At 36.6% G+C, this 20,097-nt stretch overlaps 1 protein-coding gene across 1 annotated transcript in view; it reads right to left on the bottom strand.

Annotated features, from left to right (window-relative positions):
- CalpC (calpain C) overlaps positions 1–14,399 on the bottom strand; it is a 31,828-nt gene extending 17,429 nt beyond the window's left edge. Inside the window, exons 1-4 of the mRNA XM_090387577.1 lie at positions 14,262–14,399; positions 10,162–10,231; positions 7,226–7,481; positions 5–185 (exon numbers count right to left, since the gene is read on the bottom strand). Coding sequence (XP_090243703.1) covers positions 5–185; positions 7,226–7,481; positions 10,162–10,231; positions 14,262–14,399 — 645 coding nt within the window. The remainder of the gene's footprint in view (positions 1–4; positions 186–7,225; positions 7,482–10,161; positions 10,232–14,261) is intronic.
- Positions 14,400–20,097: the final 5,698 nt, after the last annotated feature.

The raw sequence follows: 20,097 nt of genomic DNA, 5'->3' as shown, positions 1-20,097 counted from the left end.
TTACCTTAGTTTGTTGATGTACGACTGCCGTCACCAAAGAAGTTGTTCTGAGCAGTTTATCGAGTACTCGACCACACGAATTCGGATCGTGACGAAGGTTAACCGTCTCCAAAATACCTCCTGTGAGATCAGCTAGGCCATCTTGAGAACACCCGTACTTCAGGGCTTCGTACGAACCATGCAATCTGCAAAAAAGGTCCCAAAATTTGTTAACACAAGAAATTAACCTTTGAAGCAGGTTACCGAGGAAACAGAAATAAAATGAATTGAGAAAACTAGCAAAGAGACGACAAGTGGCTTCCATCTTCCCACTCTCAAATGCTAGCAGGTCATATGTTATCTTAGAGAGAGCTTATTCTCATCAAATATGTAATTTCACTTAAATCGCTCGTACAGACAAACACAGACAGAAGAGCCAGAACACTGGCAGATCCAAAGTTTTTTTTTTTTCTGGCAGGGGTCGCTATATCAGAGATGAGACTTGTGACTGTCATTAAAAATTAACTGTAATTTATGCGAAATTTTTAACTTTACTACAACTTAATATAATAAAGCACAAAGAATTTGCTTCAATTTATTCTTTGGGGGGAGGAGAAACGATTGCCCTTTCCTGGATTCGTCGATGAACAAAAATCATAGCCACATTTAAAAAAACAAGGACTGAAAACGTAAGTGGTGCAAATGCTGAGCAGGTTTCGCTAATACATCGTGTATCTCATATGCGGAGATGTGATGTACAGTCACTAAGGCTCATCAAAACAGTCAGAAGAAATGAAATCCTCGATAGTTCAGTAGTATTCATGCTTTCGATGAATAGCATAACTACTGGTCATCATATTCAAGTTGCTAACAAACTGAATAAATATTTTGCATCTACATTCACGCGTTAGGGATAGGAATATCATCTTGGAATACCAGAAGTATACTAAAAATAACTGGAAGCCAAATCATTTTGTGATAACTGAGAAGAAAGTAGAAGAGAATTCTTCAGGCTGAAAGTAAATGATACACTTGGGGTTGATGGCATCTATCCAATTATGTTACAAAAAAGCATAAAAAGTGCTAACTAAGCCTTAGTAATAACTATAAGAGATTCTTTGAATTCAGAAGACGTCCTTGTGGACTGAAGATGCGCGAATATGTCCCCAGTTTACAAAGGAAGATCAAAGGGCGACATTAGTAACTACAAACCTGTTAGCTTGACTTCTGTTCCAGCGAAAATAATGAAGTCACTCGTCAAAGAAGTAATGCAGAACTATCCAGCCAGGAATTCAGTTATACTGCAGCCACAGCATGGATTTGTTAAGGGGTCAATCTTGTCTGATCAATCTGCTTGGATATTATGATGCAGTAGCAAAGAAAATGAATGCAAAAATAATTTTGACATCGTATATTAGAATTCAGAAAAGATTTTGATAGTGTTTAAAATAAAAGACAGCGGTACAAATTGGAGCAGTGCAGCATGAGGGACAATTTATTGCTAAAATAGAGATGGTTGAAATGACAGAAGATAGATTGTGGTTAGAAGTGGGCTCTTCGTGGACCGATGCTATTGGTGGAAGTTGTCTTAGTGTATGTTATGTGTCTCTCAGGGTTTAGTGATGTGCTGCTCACCTTACTGTTTTCCAGGGCCACCGCAAGTAGGTAGGCGAGGTAAGCGTCGCTTACGGGCGGTAGTTTAAGAGGGCGCCAAAAAAACTTTTGACATATACAAGCCGGAACTTTGTTTAATTAAAGAACTTCTTTCAATACGATAAGCGCAATATCACATGCTCTTTGATTTCGCTCAAAGCGTTTCACAATTTCGTTTTTTTCCTGTATTGACAGAGGTGGACTGGTCGCAAGCCTTACCGGGGCAACCCCGGTGGGCCGGAGGTCGGTGTGATGTTGGCCATAAAACTTGTATGAGGCTGTTACAAATTTTCCCCGGTAAGAATTTGACAGTCTATCGATATTGCTTTTCTTTTTCTTTCTGAATCTGTAGTATCTTCACCAGGACCCTTGCTTTTCACACATTTCTCAAGTATTTTACTCATTTTTAGGAAATAAAACAATTACAGTATAAAAAGGACAAAATGAGGAGGCACGCTTGATACACAGAAACAGAGCTGCCCGCATGTAGCGTGTGAATAAACAAAGCAGTAAAGACAGAAACACACTGTTATGCACTCAAGCTAGCTCACATTTTACTAAAACGCATTTCCAGTTGCGTTCCTGCTAGTGGAATCTGTTACAAACGGGTAGTAAACTCTATCTAATTGCATTTGCGATAATACCGATAGCTGCAATTGTGGGCGTTTATGTTATTATGGTGAAATGCGTTTCCCCTTCACTGAAATCTTCGATCATATGAAAAACAAATACATTTTCAGAAACTTTTCTTCATCAGTTCGAATGATTCCCGAGTTCGACTGCCATTTCTTGTAAACACGAAGGTGAATCGTGCATAAGCGAATTCGGTTCCTGTTATATACAACATCGTTGCCCTATTTACAAATCGTGTATTGCTTATATAACTTCATTTCGATTATGAAAGTAGAGTGGAAGCTATTCAGGATCCGCATAAAAATTTCGAAATTAATTTTTTCTTTCAAATTATGGATACAATAATTATCTCGTTAATTGAAAGGTTTACAAATATTGAAAGAACACGTAGAAATATTTAAAATCTTTTATGATACTGGATTTAAAAAAAAAAAAAAAAAAAAAAAATGGTCAGATGATGATTTATTAAATCGTTGCAAAGATTTGCATAGTAAATTAAGTGACATTGATGGTTTAGCATTATTTCAAGAACTCGGGTTTATATTAAAGAATATTACTCCATTTAAAGTGTTACAATATATTTTTAAAAACAATTTTACAGATACTTTTCCAAATGTAGTAGTTGCACTAAGAATGGTTTGAGCATGCTCACTGCTGATGGAATTCTTCCTCTTGCTCAGAATAATCACCTGAGAGGGCATAAATGCAAATTGAACAAATTTAAGGCTCAGCTGGATAGGTATTTGGAACGAACGGAGGAATGAAATTGGAGCGTTTAAAATTAATCAAAACTTATTTACAATCGACGATGTCTCAACAACGAAGCTCTAATTTGACAATAATTTCAATAGAAAATGATCATTTTGAACAAATAAACAAATTCAATAAATTCTTATTTCTTAAAGCAAGGAAACAAATTTGTATAATTTTCCTTTTGTTTTATTATTGTACGATTACTGTGATTTAGAATTTAAAGTTTATTTCAGAATGATTTTGTTATTTTTGTTTCATTATATTATATGTGAGATATGTTGTAATTCTTTTCTTTTTTCAATAAACGAATACAATTTTATTTACTCTTTTTTTATCTAAAAATTTTGGGGCGGCAAATTTCATTTTCGCTTACTGGTGGCACATAGGGTCGCAGCGGCCCTGCTGTTTTCGGTATATTTTAACGATATGGATGAAGGACATTCAAGTTTAATATCTACGTTTACTGTTATACAAAGGTTAACAAGGTCGTTAATGCAGTAATCACTGTATGCTGCTGCAACAAGACAAAGAAATAGGGCTAGAAGTTTTACATAGATAAATACTAGGTAACAATTGGGTAGTAATAATCCCAGAATAACACACCATTTGAGTGGTACCACACTGAAAGTAGCAAAGAATGAAAATGGCTTAGGAGTAATTGTACAATCCGATATGAAGTTCTCTGAGCAGAGCAGACAGGCTGCTAGGAGAGCTTATGTCGATGATATACAGGAACTTTGCCAACAGGGCCAAGGAGGCGATCATCCCGTTATATAAGGCAATAAAAAAATGGTTACGCCGCATCTTCAGTGAATTCGCTGGAAATGGGTGCAGAGAAGAGCGTGCAAGATTAATCAGGGCACGCATGGAAGGTTACTCTCACCAAGGAAGACTTCAGTTCTGTAAATTGCAGCGTCCGAAAACTAGGGAACTGCGAGGAGTCTGATTAAAGTGTTTAAGGCTTTAAATGTATTGAGAAAACTAATCGCTGTGGGCATCTTTATTCTTTCTGAGAGAATACGCATAAGGGGATATAAATTAAAATTGGAAAATGATAGATGTGAAAAAATTTGCTCAGATTTGATTGTAATAAATTTCCATTTAGTGTTGTGAAAGTGGATAGTTTGAATAAATTTAAGGACCAATTATACATATTAGAAATAAATTAATTTTATTTATTTTATCATGCAATTCATTGGCAAATCCAAGAATAACCAGGTTTTGTTTTAAGTGACTTCGTGCACATTTTTCATTGGGATACTTTTCCTCCGAGGCTACAATCTTTTGGAAAGCCAACGCACATACGGGATGACAATTTGCTTACTTGGTATGATGGTAGTACCAACTGTACGTATCTAAGCAGTTATATATTGCATTTTTGTCCTTTGATAGGCTAGGTTATGTGTGCGTTAAGCACAAAATATACAAAGACTATGAGAAGGCAGCACGGTGTCTATAATTTCGTATATTCCTCGTTTCGATTTGCTGAACGAAAAACTAGAGTTTCTGGAAGAAAATCCATGCAAAACTCGCCTGAGACCCACTAATTCAGCTACTCTGGGTGAAAAAAAAGCTCAAAAATTATTCACATAACTGATAGAGCTCGAACTCAGACCTTCCGGAGTGGGAAGACGTTAGTTATAACCACATCGTTACATGCGAGAGCTTCAGGGAAGCCGCAAATTCATTAAGCATTTCAAGTGCACTGAGAATATCTAAAAACTAATTACATAAGAACCTCCTTGTTGTGTAAAATAGAAGAAGACGACCAGTTTTGAAATGGACTTAGTTTGGACATGTGTCAAGACAGGTAGCGCAATATAGTAGTAGTAGTGACATGTGATGCAAGAAAGCAAAAAAAAAAAAAAAAAAAAAACACACACACACACACCATTCCAAATGCCTGTCCAGTTCCTCCTTAGAATTATTTAACGTATCAACTTCCACAACGACAGATGGAAGTTTGTTCCAGCAATTAACCACCCTCTGGCTAAATGCAAATTTCCGCACATCTATTCTACATCTGTCTTTTCTTAATTTGAATTTATGCCCCCTTAGGTTCGTAATCTGAACAAGTGGAAGGATCCCATCAGAATTCAGCGTGCTCAACCCATTCAAGGCCTTATACACCTCAATCAGATCACCGCGCAGGTGCCTAGTCTCCAGCCACTGCAATTTGCAGAACTTAAGCCTCTCTTGGTAAGAGAATCCCTTCATTCCCCTCAACAATCTTGTTGCCCTTCTATGTACACGCTCAAGCAAATCTACATCCTTCCTAAAATGAGGCCTCCAGACCTATACGCAGTACTCAAGGCGTGGGAAGACCATTGTCTTACACAGAGGGACAATCACCTCCTTGTCTCTGTTAGCGAAATTCCTACATATCATTGACAAAACCCCATAACCTGCCCTGGCAACCTGTCTGCTTTGCTCAAAAAACTCCATATCTGACTGCACAATTACGCCCAAGTCTTTTTCATTTTCTACCACCTTAAGTGTAGTACCACACAGCTGGTTCGTTTCCTGGGGTTACTTCTACCCATATGCAGTACTTTGCATTTGTCAAGGTTAAATTTCAGTTGCCACTTCTTAGCTCATCTGCCCAAATTATCTAGATCCTGTTGCAGTAGTACACTGCCATTAACAACCCTGCCAACCTTTGTATCATCTGCAAACTTTGACACTAAGCCTGATATACCTTCATCAATATCATTGATAAATATACAAAAACAACAGTGGACCCAACACCAAACCCAGTGGGACTCCACTAATAACATTAGTCCCATTGATTACCACCCTCTGTCTTCCCCCACTCGCCTATCCTTTTATCCATTATAGCAACTTGCCCTTAATACCATTCTGCTCCAATTTGTACAATAGTCTTCCATGCGCAACAGTGTCAAAAGCTTTCCTGAAATCCAAATATATGATATCAAAATTATTTTCTGCATCCAGTTCCTTTGTAACCACATCATAATAACAAATCAAATATGTCAGACAAGACTTTCCCTTAACAAACCCATGCTGTGTCTGAATTATTGCTGCAGTCTTGTCTGGATGATCCTGCAATGCATCTTTAACCAGTGACTCCATTATTTTACCCGGAACAGAAGGTAAACTAACTGGTCTGTAATTACTCATGTCACCCTTTTAACCCCCCCTTTGTGAATAGGGGATACATTTCCACATCTCCAGTCTATAGGGATTGCCCCTAAATCCAAGGATGATCTCATAATTATGGCTAAGGGTTTACTTACTTCTTTTACTACCTCCTTTAATATAACTGGATAGATCCCATCCACCCCAGGTGCCTTTATGTTTAACTTCAACAATTTCTCCTCCACTTTGCTCTCAGTTATTAAAAAATCATTAAGCACCCTGCTACAATTTGATAACCTTCTGCCATTTTCAAACCTTAATAACTCCTCATGTGTGAATGTAGATGCAAAATACTCATTCAGTTTGTTTGCTATCTGAGCAGGATCATCAATGTCAAGTGGACCAATCAGATTCATCCCATTCCTTTTAGAGTTTATATAAGTAAAGAAATCCTTGCTGTTTTTCTTAGCATCTTTTGCCAAAGATTTCTCGCAATCTGCCTTCGCCTGCCTATCCTCCTTTGTGACCTGATTACAGACTAGCTTATGTCTGCCATAGGCTTCTGAGTCGCTTGATAATTTATATGCATCCCATGCATTTTTCTTCTCTGTCACGAGTCTCATTAGATAACATTTATGCCTAAACCTTGAACAATTTCTTAATAGGTATGAAACTTTTAGTAGCATCCACGATTAATTCCTCGAATGCTTTCCACTTAGAATTTACTGTTGGTAACATTGTCAGTTGATCCTACTGTACAGAATTTAAGAACTGTCTGAGACCACTGTACTCACCTTTAGGGAAACAAAAACCCTTTTCTTTACCCCTGATGGTAATTATATCTTTAAATAAATCCCACATCAGTACACTGTGATCACTGCCACCTAGTGGTTCCTTTATCTGCAAATTCTTAATACACGAATGATCACTGCTGATAACCAGATCAAGAGTATTACCCTCTCTGGTTGCCTCTTGAACATGGCCACTAATAGACGCTAATGCACTATATAATAAAAAAAAATAGCATCAGGACCGGTTCTATATCATTACACATGTAAAGACATCTAAAAAATATGCATCGACGAACGAATTTTAAATGGACACTTACTTGGCATAAGCCTTCTCCAGGAGAGCGGCCCAAAACTGGTTGCTATGGTGAGAATGGACAAAGATGAGCTTGTTATTGACTGTTGGAAGTCGATCGTCCACCATTACTTCCTGCCATTCTCCAGACCACCAAATACGAAACCTAAAAATTCCGGCATAATCACCTTTGTTGAACGTCTGGTCTGCTGGGACAACGCGATAGAACAACCCTTTGGTAATAGTAAGGCAGCCAATAACAGACACCAACCAATGGTCCCCTAGTTAAAAAAAAAAAAAAAAAAGGAAGCATTCAATGAAAAGCATACGAAACATACTGCATCACTCTGATAGCAATTAAAACCGAGTTTGAATACAGAGTCAAATCGGACCTTGCCTCGCAAATAAAGGACGTATAAATCTCTATGGGTTTTATGGAATGCACAAATTGCATCGAGGAGGGGAATATTATAATAAAGGGATTAAATATTGTTGACGCTACTTATAAAAGATTAATGTTCTGTCTTCGAATAGAGGATATTCATTGTCAGCCATTACCAAACACATTGCTCACTCATGTTGATTTAAACTTCTTTTCCAATCTGCAATTAAATTTTGTTGGAAGGGTGGGGAAGCGTTCGCATATGTGGTAGCTTCCTAAGATGGAATACGTAATACATACTATTTTCAGCTAATAGAGTTGCGTTGAATATTTTCAGTTAAGGTAGTAAGTTTATCAACGTTGAAGTGTGGGAAGAGTACTACAATGAGACTTCGTCTCTGCCATCTTCCTGAAGGATTAGTTTCTCCTCAAGATACCTGATATGTACATATAAGAAGAAACACCTGTCAATCCTCACCTTCAGCAAATTCGTCAATTTTTACGTTTCAATCCCGAGTTTGGGTTCATGTTTGGATTCCACCTTGCATTTCATGCAGTGAACAAACATTTGTAAAGTTGTCGGAAAGAAAAAAAACTTTTCTGGAAATTGGTTGAAATTGGATTTATCATAATCACTATTAAGTCGCGATTATAGTTAAGACCAGTATGAACTTCGTAGACTGAGAAGGAAGTTCTTCGCCCTGCATTTCACTTATTACCTGTATTTGCTTGGCGCTTTATGGCCCTGCTGCCCTTGCACTGTCAAGCATAAAAGATAGTACAGTATTTACTTCTAGTATCCTAATAAGGATACGATGCAGTTTCTCATACGAATATGACTCTTTATTGAATATTATTTTGCCCAAGCTTCCTTCCGAAAAGAATTCTGGTTGAAATAAGAAAAAACCTGTGGGGGAAAAAAATTAGAAATGCATTTCGCATCAAAATGTAGAAAAGTTTCTCATAACGGATACAGAGGCAGGTTAATCTGACGAAAGCAAAATCAGTTCAATCGATTACTTTAAGAATATCAGTTCGATCTCAGAAAATTCACGGCTGAAAGAATCTCTAGGAGTGTGACTTATATAGCATAAAAGTTGTCGATGAAAAAGGAGACAGTTTTAAATATTTTGCTCGCAAGAAATTATGTGCTAAGGTGTACAAATACTATTCTTTTGTATTTGAGAATAAGAATTTTCTTTAGATAGTGCATTCGTCAGATGAGCTGGTTATTTGTATGAGGATATATCAAGTATAATGGTAGCTAGTGCAGCATCCATGTTCGATTTTGAAAGTTCACCACTTCTTTTAAGTAAAAATGCAGTAATACGAGCTGTCTGCTATCATAAACTGATGGAAAGAATTCCCAATAAGGCTGCAGCTATCATTGATGTCAATTATAATGAATGAATTATTATGAATGATTTATTTTTGAAGGGACAACGTGTACAATATCCAATTCTCCCCTTCTTCCACATCTTGGATGTACAGATAAGAAAAAGATAATAATGATAATAATAGGAAGCATTACTTTCGTACTCCTCGTATATATTGATAAGATATATCTTTTTAATGGGTCTGCTGAGCAGCGTGTCTACAGAATAATTTTCGATTACAAAAACAGTTATTCAAACCAAATAATCAGATAAATAAATCGTACAATTGGGGAAACATTGTTGTCCGGAAAACGAACCATCGAGAAAATGACTATCAGGCAATCGAACTGGACTTTTCTTGTATAATTTCTACCTTAGTGCGACTGTAATTTATTCATCCGCATAATAAATTGGCCTGTCTTGAGAGCAATCATACCGGATCTGAATTAAATACTACCAACGCCTCTACTAATTATTTCGTTCAGTCAACATCGGTTAAGTTCACGCTTACAATAACGAAGTCCCAAATATCTTTCCTTGTTCTATTCAAGCGCATATTTGCCAATTTATCAACTTCATTTACAGTCTTCATAATAACATTTTCTGCTGTCGTTCATCATATCTTTAAAGCCTGTTTTAAAAACCGGATTCTAACGGCTGCTTCTTTAATATGCATCGATGATTTCCCATTCCTCTTGACTATGGTTCTCGTTCTATTGATACTGATGGAAGAAACACCTGTTCAGTGTGGAGATGAATTTATTCGTTTTCAATCCAAATAGGAAATATGGAGTCATCACATGTACATCACCTCAGCATTTACAAAACATAATTAATCAATGGAGAATCAATACCCACAAATGATGGTAACATATCTTTTGTTACAATGAGTAATTACTCTTCACTTGGAGAGTATTCACCTACTGTTTTGCCATGTTTAAATTCTTATAAAATGTTAACCACACTCTGGACTAGCACACAACAGTTCGAAACGTTTGGGATGTTTTGTGCACTTTTGTCCGATGTCTCTTCTCGATTTTCAAATTTAAAACTGAAACTGAAATTTAAAAGAAAAACATTTCTATGGCAAAATTGGCAACATGAAGAGACTTGATTTCAGCAGGATAGCTTTTCCTAGGGTCCTTTTCATTTTCTAGGTTAAAGTAAAAAAAAAAAAAAAACAAAAAGCTTAAAAATACTCACCTAGTTTTCCAGGGGTAATATCGTATTGAGAAGAGCCATCTTGCACAAAGACTGGGTTGTTGCATAATTCCTGGAAATATTAAAAAGAGTGAACTGGATGCATTACCAAAAAACAGTAGCATAATTTGTGCTTATTATGGATATAGAGAGAGTCAAAGCAAAGTCCAAAAAACAAAAGCATAACTGATAGTCTTCAAACTTAAGATTTTAATATTAGAACATGATCAGGGTAGGCTTTAGGACGGAGCGAGAGGAGCAGTCGCCCCGGCCGCTGACTGATTGTGGACACCTTGAATCTCAATCCCTTTTATATAATTAAATTGTTATATATTAAGAATGTAACGAAGTATTTTATTATTTCCATTCCATGACTGCTCGCTGCTGCCTTACATACGCTCATCAAATGGCTTTGATAAGACCTACACTGCTAGTATCTATGCAAGTCATGTTGCAGTTTATGAACACTAATATTTGTCTATATAATTCTTGGACACTACCCCATTGAAAGTCAATTTTTCAGTGAGCACAAATCAAAGGAAGAGTGAAACTTGTTTTGCATTTTACAGAAAAATATAAAATAATTTCTATAAAACACAAAACAAAAAATTTTATATATATACGAAATAGGGGACGCAATATGACCAACCCTGGGTGCTGTTTACCTTGGCTCGCCACTGACCATGGCAGTGAGCAGGCTTATACTGTAACCTCCACAACACAGCATAGCAGTTTTTCACCCGCCATATTCACCTGATTTTGTGAAGGACTTCCGCTTCCTGAACTATAATGTTCTCTTGAAGGAAACCTTTGATTAGTGCGTTCCAGTTGTTTAATGATTTTAAATGACGAGTTCAATTCCGTTTTGATCAGTGTTGAAAAAAAGTGCTAATGAGTAACAATTGAAATAAATTACTCAAATAAAAATAGGTCAACGTCATGTTGCGTGTGGGTTAAATTCTAGTTCATAGTACACCAAGCGATGTAAACAGTCCTCTGATAACAAAGTTGAAGTTTTATTACCTTCTTGGTTTACATTCATTCAATGCGTAGGTGTTTATGAACGGCATCTTTTACATTCATTCGGTTAAACAATTCTATACTGGTGTCATATAGGATTGCTCAAAAAATTCCTATGGACCTATCACGATTGGACACTAAATCCTTTTTAATATCTATTAAGTCATTACACGATTGGGCGCCAAGCAGGTCACAATGTCTTTAATTGTGTGCAAGTTGTCGAAGCCAATGGTAGATGCTTTCTCTGTTCCAAGTTAAGTTGTTTCCATTTGTATCAATGTTGACGGCAGTCTGTCAAAATTGTAGTATGGAAGTTAAAATTGACGACATATTTGAAACAGAAAAAGGTAAATGCTGCATCCTGACAGAAAATTATAAATTTAGTAAAACAAAAACATTACAAGAAGGAAGCTTAAATTTTTCGATGCACTAACAGAAAGTGCAATTGTAATGTTACTGTTCATGAGGAAAAGAAACGCATAATTGTCGTGCAACATGAACTCCACCACCGTGTTCTCTCGATAATTTAATATACCGCGAAAAAAAATCAGTTCAGTTCTTAAGCGAAAAGGAAAGCACAGGAAAATCTGAGAGGCCAAGCAAACTGATTACGAGAGAACTTCAAAGCAATACCTCTTCTGATATTGTTCAATCCGATCTTTGTGAAAAAGCAATATATGATGCAAGAAGCAAAAATATGCGCACCATAAGAAATTTAAATGATGCTTTAACTCAACTGTATAACGCAAAAAAAAAAAAATCAGTCGGTTATCTATCAGCACACTGGCGAAAAGTTTTGTCATGCATTGTAACCGAAGTGTGCCCATATTTACCAGTTAAGAAAACGTGAAAATTTTTAAGAAACGCAACAGACGTTTTTGCAGATGGCTTTTTCTTATCCCCCAAGATTTTCTACAGTTGTACACGTTCCATATATGCAAGGTTTTACTTACCTGTAGCCTACTGCAGTCAAAATCAAATGACGCTTACACAGAAGTGTGGCCGACATTACAGGAAATTTGTACGGTCATGAGCTAAACCTTACTAAAATTCATTTGGACTTCGAAAGAAAGAAGTGCTAATTCAGCAATATTCACTGTGTTTTCGGAATGCCAAATAGCAAGTTTGAGTCCATCTTGGACAGTGTTGGTACCGGAAAATACAAGAGGATAAAAGTCACTATAGTCCAAATACAGAGATGGGACAATGGTTGAAATATTTTTTCACTCAATTTTTTTACCAATTTCATGAAGTAGATGAAGGATTTAGCACAATGATTGCTATTGCTCCGACAAGAGCATGTATTTTTCCTGATTACATTCTGGACAAGTATGTGGCCAAATTCTCCCTTTGTCCTCCATAAGTATGGGCCGAAACACCTTCATGTGAACCAAGAACGACAAATGTTCCGGAATCCTTCCATTCTCATTCATTCCTGCAAACCTAATTACCATTAAAGGAACGTTTCCAGCAAAAACATCGTAAATAATTAATTCAGTGAAAATAAACCTCTATAAGTGTGCTGACCATATAGAACTCAGTGTTTCGTATGAACAACTAACAGTAGTGCCAGTCTAATATGTAACATAGCATGTATATAGACCTAATTGCATATTTTTATTTTACTCAATTTGAAGTGTATAACTTCACCTGGATACCTCGGTATATACAATTCTCATGCTGTTGAACTTTCTTTGTGGTTCAATAAAAAAAAATTTTGACCAATCGTGTCATGACTTTAGTTTGTCCATGGTGCCCAATCGTTCTACAATTTAGTGAACCGCCGATTTCCTATGCATTGAATGATTATGTATACTAAAGAGGAACAACCACTTCACCTTTTGTGAAGTTGTCTTTCATTCTTGGAGACCCAAGTTTTGGGAACAAAAACGATGCAATATTCTCCCAAGGTTGGCTAACTCGGCCAAGTGTAAAAAAAAGCCATAAGTTGAGACATACTTCTGTAGTAACTTGTGGCTTTTTCACACTGTGGCAAAATTAATCGATCTCAGGAGATAGTTCATCTTTTTCTTCCCATAAACTCGAGTTTTCACTCTGCAAAGTCAAATAGATCATAGAACATACTATATATCGTGACACCTCGTGAATTTAGTTAGTTCTAATCAAAACTAAGCAATCCAACTCAACCCATGGTTTTTTCTGTTATTAGACCATAATTTACATCCAATCGTATAATTAGTGATAATACAATGATACGCTTAAATACGCCTTTTTCCTTTTTCTGTCGTAAGACTAGTCCGCTAATAAATTACGAAATAGGTCGCCCTTGACTCTCCCAGTAATAAATCCAAACGGAGAATGTGCGGACAGTGTCGACCCTATTATGAAAACAGGGCGCATACAATCATGTAAGAATCGGTCATTGGGTCAAAGTACTGCGATGAAGGCTTCCGCGTTCCGTTTGTTAATTATAAATTCGCGTGACACCCTCTGTATCGAGATTCAGCAGATAACCGATGATGCACTTGCCTCCTCGACTATGTAATAGCTCAGTCTCTCCGCATTAGGGCGCCTTTAATCAGCGCATAAACCATGAAAAGATAAGAAATTATCCGAAGTACGCTCTTAAAAAATAAGCCAGTGATGGGTAATTTCACAAACTGGCAGAAATATCTATCAGAATTAATCCGAAAACTACCTCCCCTCTATAGAAAATTCTGGATATATAAAAATACTATACTTTCAAAGTAAAAATTCAGTAGTAATGATTCAAAACGTTATGCAGGATCAATTTCCTGCAATGAGCTCATAGTGGAATCATCAGCTGACTCAGATTTGCGACGTGGTCATCTTTAACAATAATTGTATTCTCCGGACATAGATGACATTGCAATGAAGGAATCACTTGATTAAAAACTATTCGTTAAATATTCAAAAGATATATTTTTTTTCTTTTTCTCTCCATCCTCTGATCATTCGCTGCTACATCTGTCTTGAGAATCCTGGAAATTTCATAGTGATACACCTAAAAGAACTTGTTGAAATCTCCGTTGTCATGCACATGAAACGAAGCAACTCTGACGATAACATTTTATTAAACTACCAACAGTAAAATTCCTTACTTTTGGCCTCTTCCAAACGAACTGAAATGGGGGAGTTTGGTGATAAAACACTGACGTCTGTAAAGCTGGAAATTCTGAATCTTCAAATAATTCTCCTCTCTTCTGGCAAAGTCGCTTGACTTTCTCGAACTCGGACATCACCTGCTTCTAATCGTGAGAATTTCTTCACTGTTGGAAAGAAAATACAATAGTTAGTAACTCTAAATCCCATAAACTGGAATTAATTAAAGGACAAATAAAAATACTCAAATCCGCGTAATTCAATGACGACAGGAAACATTATTCTGCCTCTGCTGAGAAGAATGATTTGTACAAATAAATTTTAAAACAGGTAACTTCTTTTCAACTAAATATCAGACTTAAAAAGTCAATTATCATAATTTATTTAGTGCTGTATTACATGTGAAGATTGTTAAATCTTCACGTATCACCAGAGTGGTTTACATGCACAAAAATAAATAAGAATACCAGACGTCTCTCAATTTGCAAGGGGCATTAATCTTCAGTGGTCAACTTCCCTTATAAAAATTAGGTGGAACCCACACACATGATATAAATTTAAAATGGATAGTGACATAATAGGCAACATTAACTGTAAAGATGTCTCCAACTTTTGTACATGAGTCGTGGTAAGGTGTTATAGAGTTCAAGAAGGTATAAAATTGTCAGTTGCCATATCGGTGCGTGCTACAGAAGACGGTTAACCAGGAGCAGTCAAAAAGTTCTGAGAGCGGAGTATAAAAGACATAAGTACAAAATTTTACTTATTTTTTATTTCTCATTATATTCACCCCGAAGTTCATTACATTTAATTTAATGTGCAAAGAGTTTAAGCTTGCAAAACATGATTCTTCAAGTAACTACTTAGGCATCAAACCAGACTTTCACAGCTGTTTTTAGCTCTTCATCTTTAAATCACAATGCAACTCGGCCTTTGGGCAATCGGATTTTGCTCCTGATGGAAAAGCAAAATCTGATGACCCAAATTTCCTCAACTTTTTTCCCCTGAATTGTATATTTTAACTTTGGCATAAGACTTAAATAATATCCCCTAATTATTATTTTAGGTGCAAGATGATTAATAAACAGCAATCCTTTTATGTACCAGAAAACTGAAGCAAACACTTTTCCAGTTGATGCTGTGTTTCAAACTTTTTCGAGGTTGGAGATCCCTTGTGCTTCCACCGCATGCTTTCTAATTTGGATTCAAGATAATGAAAATGCAGCCGATTTCATCACCAGTTACTAAACGGGATAAAAATCTATCTGGATTAGCAAGAATAAATTTTAAATTCTCTTTTGATGACACCATTGTCAAAAATGAAAAGGTTTCTGAGAACCCGTCCATCTTGCAAAACCTTCGGGCATTTCCAAATGCTCGTGTATTATTTTTAAATGCTTCCATGGGAAATGTAAAGTATTTTCTTAAACTCAGATTTGGCAATTATTTCAGAAATGATTTCTTCAGATGGCTAACCAGACCTTGAATCATTCTCAGTTCATACCCATTTTTTGAACTCAATCTTTTTGAATCTTGCAACAGTAGAATAGCCTGATGATACTTCCCCAAATACTCTAGTTATTCTTTCATCAATTTTTTTAGTAGTAGTTCTCTCTTTGGTCAAAAATTTGATTACTGAACGATGCTCAATTTGCTCGATATTCATACTTCTTCCACCTAGCAACATAAAAAACGAAAATTTTAGACCCTGCATAAGACATTCATATACCATTTTTTTCAAGTTATTTTATAAGACACTAAGTTATCAAATAACTTATTCTGTAATTCATTAATACATTTTATATCCCCTGTTCTCAGAACTCTTTGACCACCCCTCGTAGCCTTATGAAGCAACAGCTACTAATGACGTGAATGATGAAAGACCGACGGTGACAACAGTTAAAACGCGATTCAGTAGGTCAAGAAAATTCATGGACGGAGATCAGTGAACCTAGAAAAAGGGCAGAAATCATTCCGGAATGCGACTGGGGGAAATCACGTTCAACACTCTTTTTTGTAAGACAGTGCAGGTTTTTTCTGACCTGCATACATACTCAAAAGCTCCAGAAAACGTATGTTGAGAAACATTCTACTTTCCAAAGAACACGTAGATGGAATGCGACCAAACGGATCTGAGTGCAAATGTTACGTTTGATGAAAACTTTGATGTCAATTAAATTCTCCCTCTCAGGGGTAGGCAGCAGAACAAGGAAGAGTAGTTTGTTTGATTTATTGAGCAACCACATCCCGTCTCGTTACACACGGGAAATCATTGATGAATGAGCGTAGTATCCAACTTCCTCTCTGCCGCCCACAGACGCGCACAAATATGCACGGAGGAGTCCGTTACCAAGACAACTCGCGGCAATCATTAAATGTAAGCCGAAGACCTACATCGTCCTAGGTCAAAGACACAACCACCTACGTTACTAACCGCCAGTGGGATGTACGTGCGCGCGCAAATAACCTTTGCGGTAGACTCCTCACCTGTGGCGCTGCGAAGGTACAAGAAGATGCTGTACCTGGAAGTAATAAGGTACGAGTGTTAAGTGAAAGGATTTTAAACGTGCACACACCCCCGCAGCGTACCTTAATGAAAGGATGTGCTAAAGAACACAAAAACATCTTTCTGCTTTACAAAAGAGCTGGAGCGTCAGCTTGTTTAAGGAAAGTGCCCAGGCAACTAAGGTTATAAGAATCAAAATACAAAGAAGCGATGTTTATTCTTGGAGTTTGATAAATATATAAATAAATTAAAAGTGTTCACTTTATAATACAAGTTAACTCGGCTGCGTCAGCCATAGCTGGAGGAGTTAACAAAATCTGAAATTGGAATGCCTTTTAAAGTACAAGTTACGTCAACAGTAAATGGACACGTGCTAGCACAATGTGCATAAAGATGCAAAGCTTTAAGAGATAGTTTAAGTAGATAATTGAATGAATAAGTTAGAGCACACAGTTCGATAAAAATATTATAATACTCGTACAAGTTAAGTGACTTTCACACACGGTCCATTACTACATCATAGTTCAGATAGTCACATATGGCTTACATAATTCCCAGAAAATTGTTCACTACCGAAATTAACTATGTGGAATAACAGGAGCGGGTAGTTAAAAGGATATTCAGACTGATATGTACTAAGATTATATTAGCTTGATGGCGTTGTTTGTAATTTGTTCCTAATCTGAAGTTACTCCTGCATCCTACAAAGGATCCAACTTGATATTGCGTATGAATGTATAATTTAACTGTAGAGCCGAAATTGTAAGTTAATGGAGGATCTAAAGAGAAATATATTGCTACTTAGACCCAGCGCCGTGCCAAAACATGGACGAATGGGGTGCTCACCTCGGAGAAATGTATACTTATTAGCTTTGATAATTTTGTGCTGATAAGAGGTGTGGCTATTAAATAACGAGACTATTTATATTTTGTACTTCACGAATTATCCCCTTAAAAATAATTGCCTTGCGCACACACTGTTCCATACGTTTCTTCAGGGCACAGAAATTGTTGAAGTTAAACGCAAGAAAGGCACCTGAAGTGAATGGGATCGATCTGATTATAATAAAGGAGGCAATGAAGGAAGCAAACCTTAGCCAACGTTACGAGAGCACCTTTAGGATTCAGGGGAGGTCTTTCTGGAAGTCATCTTTTGTTAGCCCTTTTAACACTTCGGTCTTTTTTTTCTGAATGTCTTTATTGGACCGAAAATGGGTTCTGTTAAGTACATTTTAGTTTAGGGAAGAGGAAAAAGGTCACAAGGGGTTAAATCTGACGAGTATGGTGTATGTTCACACATAGGGATTTGTGGTTTTTTTTTTTTTTGCCATAAACTGGACAACAGAGAACACATTGTATTCTGGAACATTGTCTTGACAGAGCATCCAACCATACTTCCACAATTCGGGTCTCTTCCTGCGAATTTTTTCATGCAACTTTGTTAGAACTTCAATGTAGTATATTTGATTTACAGTGATTTCGTGGGACGTGTATTCAGCAATAATAATTCCTTTAATAAAACAAAAAAAGCATCGTTTTCATTTTTAAAATTCTTAATTCTTTCGGTCTGGAGGATTCTTTTGTCTTCCATTCCATTAACTGTCTTTTAGTTTTTGGGTCGTACTGGAACAGTCAACTTTCATCACAAGTAATTACAGTAATCAGAAAGTCTGGATCGTCTTCAATTTTTTTTCAAAACGTCTTCACAAACTTGGAATCTTCTCATTCTTTGATCTTCATTCAAAATTTTTTTTGATGCCTAAAGTTTAATTTAAAATTTGTCTAACTGTTTCTTTCTTCATACTGCCTTCTGATGCAATCATTCTAATGTTTAAACGACGATCACTTCTAATCAACGTCTTCCTACCTGGTCCACATTTTCATCAGATTTCATGGATACTGAACGGCCTGGTCATTCATCGTCTTCCACATTTTCTCTTCCTTCTAAAACTCTTATGCCATTCAAACACGCGAACTCTTGACGTAGTATCTTCCCCATAAACCTGACGTAAGAACTCATAATTAATTTTCAGCTGTTTTCTTTATTTTTGTTAAAACTTTGAGGTTCATTCTTTGTTCGATTCTTTTGTCTGTCATTTTTCTGACAAACTGCAAAAACACAAGGTAATGAAAACCTGTCTCACCGCAAAGCGAATGAGCGTGTTGAAACGTGACTTGTCAGACAACTAGGGAAAGGTTCAAGGTCAACACAATATTCGTGTGGTTTCCGAAATTTAATTTTCCATTATAGAAATTGAATAACACTACCTTAGTTATAATGTGATCATTATTAACTGTTGTTTGTGCCGGTTCACTTTCCAGTGATGACTGGCAAATTAATCTTTAGAGTTCCATATTTTCATAACTGACATGAATGGTTGAAGCACAGATTGCAGCAGTATGGTATTAGAGGGCAAGTTACTGCTATGGATAGTTGAATGACAGGAGACAGAGTGGTTATTAATAGCCGCTGTTCTTCACAGACTAATATTATCAATGGATTCCCTCAGTGTTCGGTGTTGAGCCCATACCCCCATTACTGTTTTCAACGTTCATTAACGATATTCACGAATGCATATCAAGTTTTATATTTTTTTGGATGATACAAAGGTGGGTAGAGTGATTAATGATAGTAATCGGGGTATTCTACTACAGCAAAACCTGGATAAATTAGGCAGATCGTCTGAAAAGTGACAATTGGCACTGAAAAAACGCAAGGGAAGTTACTGCATTTGAGCAACAATAACCCTAGAATGATATCATTTGGGTGGTACCACACTCAAGGTAGTGCAGTTCAAAAGAGATCTCAGGTAATCGTACAGTCGGACATTATGTTCTCTGAGCAATGCAGAGAGGCTAACAGTTCTTGGGGTTCTATCAATGATGTACTGAAATTTTTCCACAAAGGAGGTGATTATCCCGTTGTATGTGACAATGATTAGACTACATCTTGAGTATTGCATGAAGGTCAGGAAACCTCATTTTAGAAATAAAGAGGATCTGTTGGAATGGGCGGAAAGAAGGGCAACAAGATTAGTGATGGATACACTGATACTCCTACCAAAAAAAAAAAAACTTGAGTTCTGTGAATTGCAGCATCGGGAAACTAGGCACGTGTGAGGTGTCTTGACTGAAGTGTTTGAGGCTTTATATAAATTGAATAAACTAAATGGCGATGGAAGAGGACGATTAGCCATTAGATGTGCTTAAATTTGTTTGCAGCCAGAGTAACTATTGTTGAAATGAACTTTCACCTGGTGTGGAAGTTGAATAAATTTAAAGCAGGATTGTACAAATTTATTAGAAGGTTAGGCACAATAAAGTGGTCA

The sequence above is a fragment of the Mastigoproctus giganteus genome, chromosome 13 (assembly GCF_048544385.1).
Source record: "Mastigoproctus giganteus isolate SK-2022 chromosome 13, ASM4854438v1, whole genome shotgun sequence".
In the NCBI taxonomy this organism is placed as follows: domain Eukaryota; kingdom Metazoa; phylum Arthropoda; class Arachnida; order Uropygi; family Thelyphonidae; genus Mastigoproctus; species Mastigoproctus giganteus.
The sequence above is the reverse complement of the archived record's forward strand: the minus strand, read 5'-3'. Positions and strand labels throughout refer to the sequence as shown.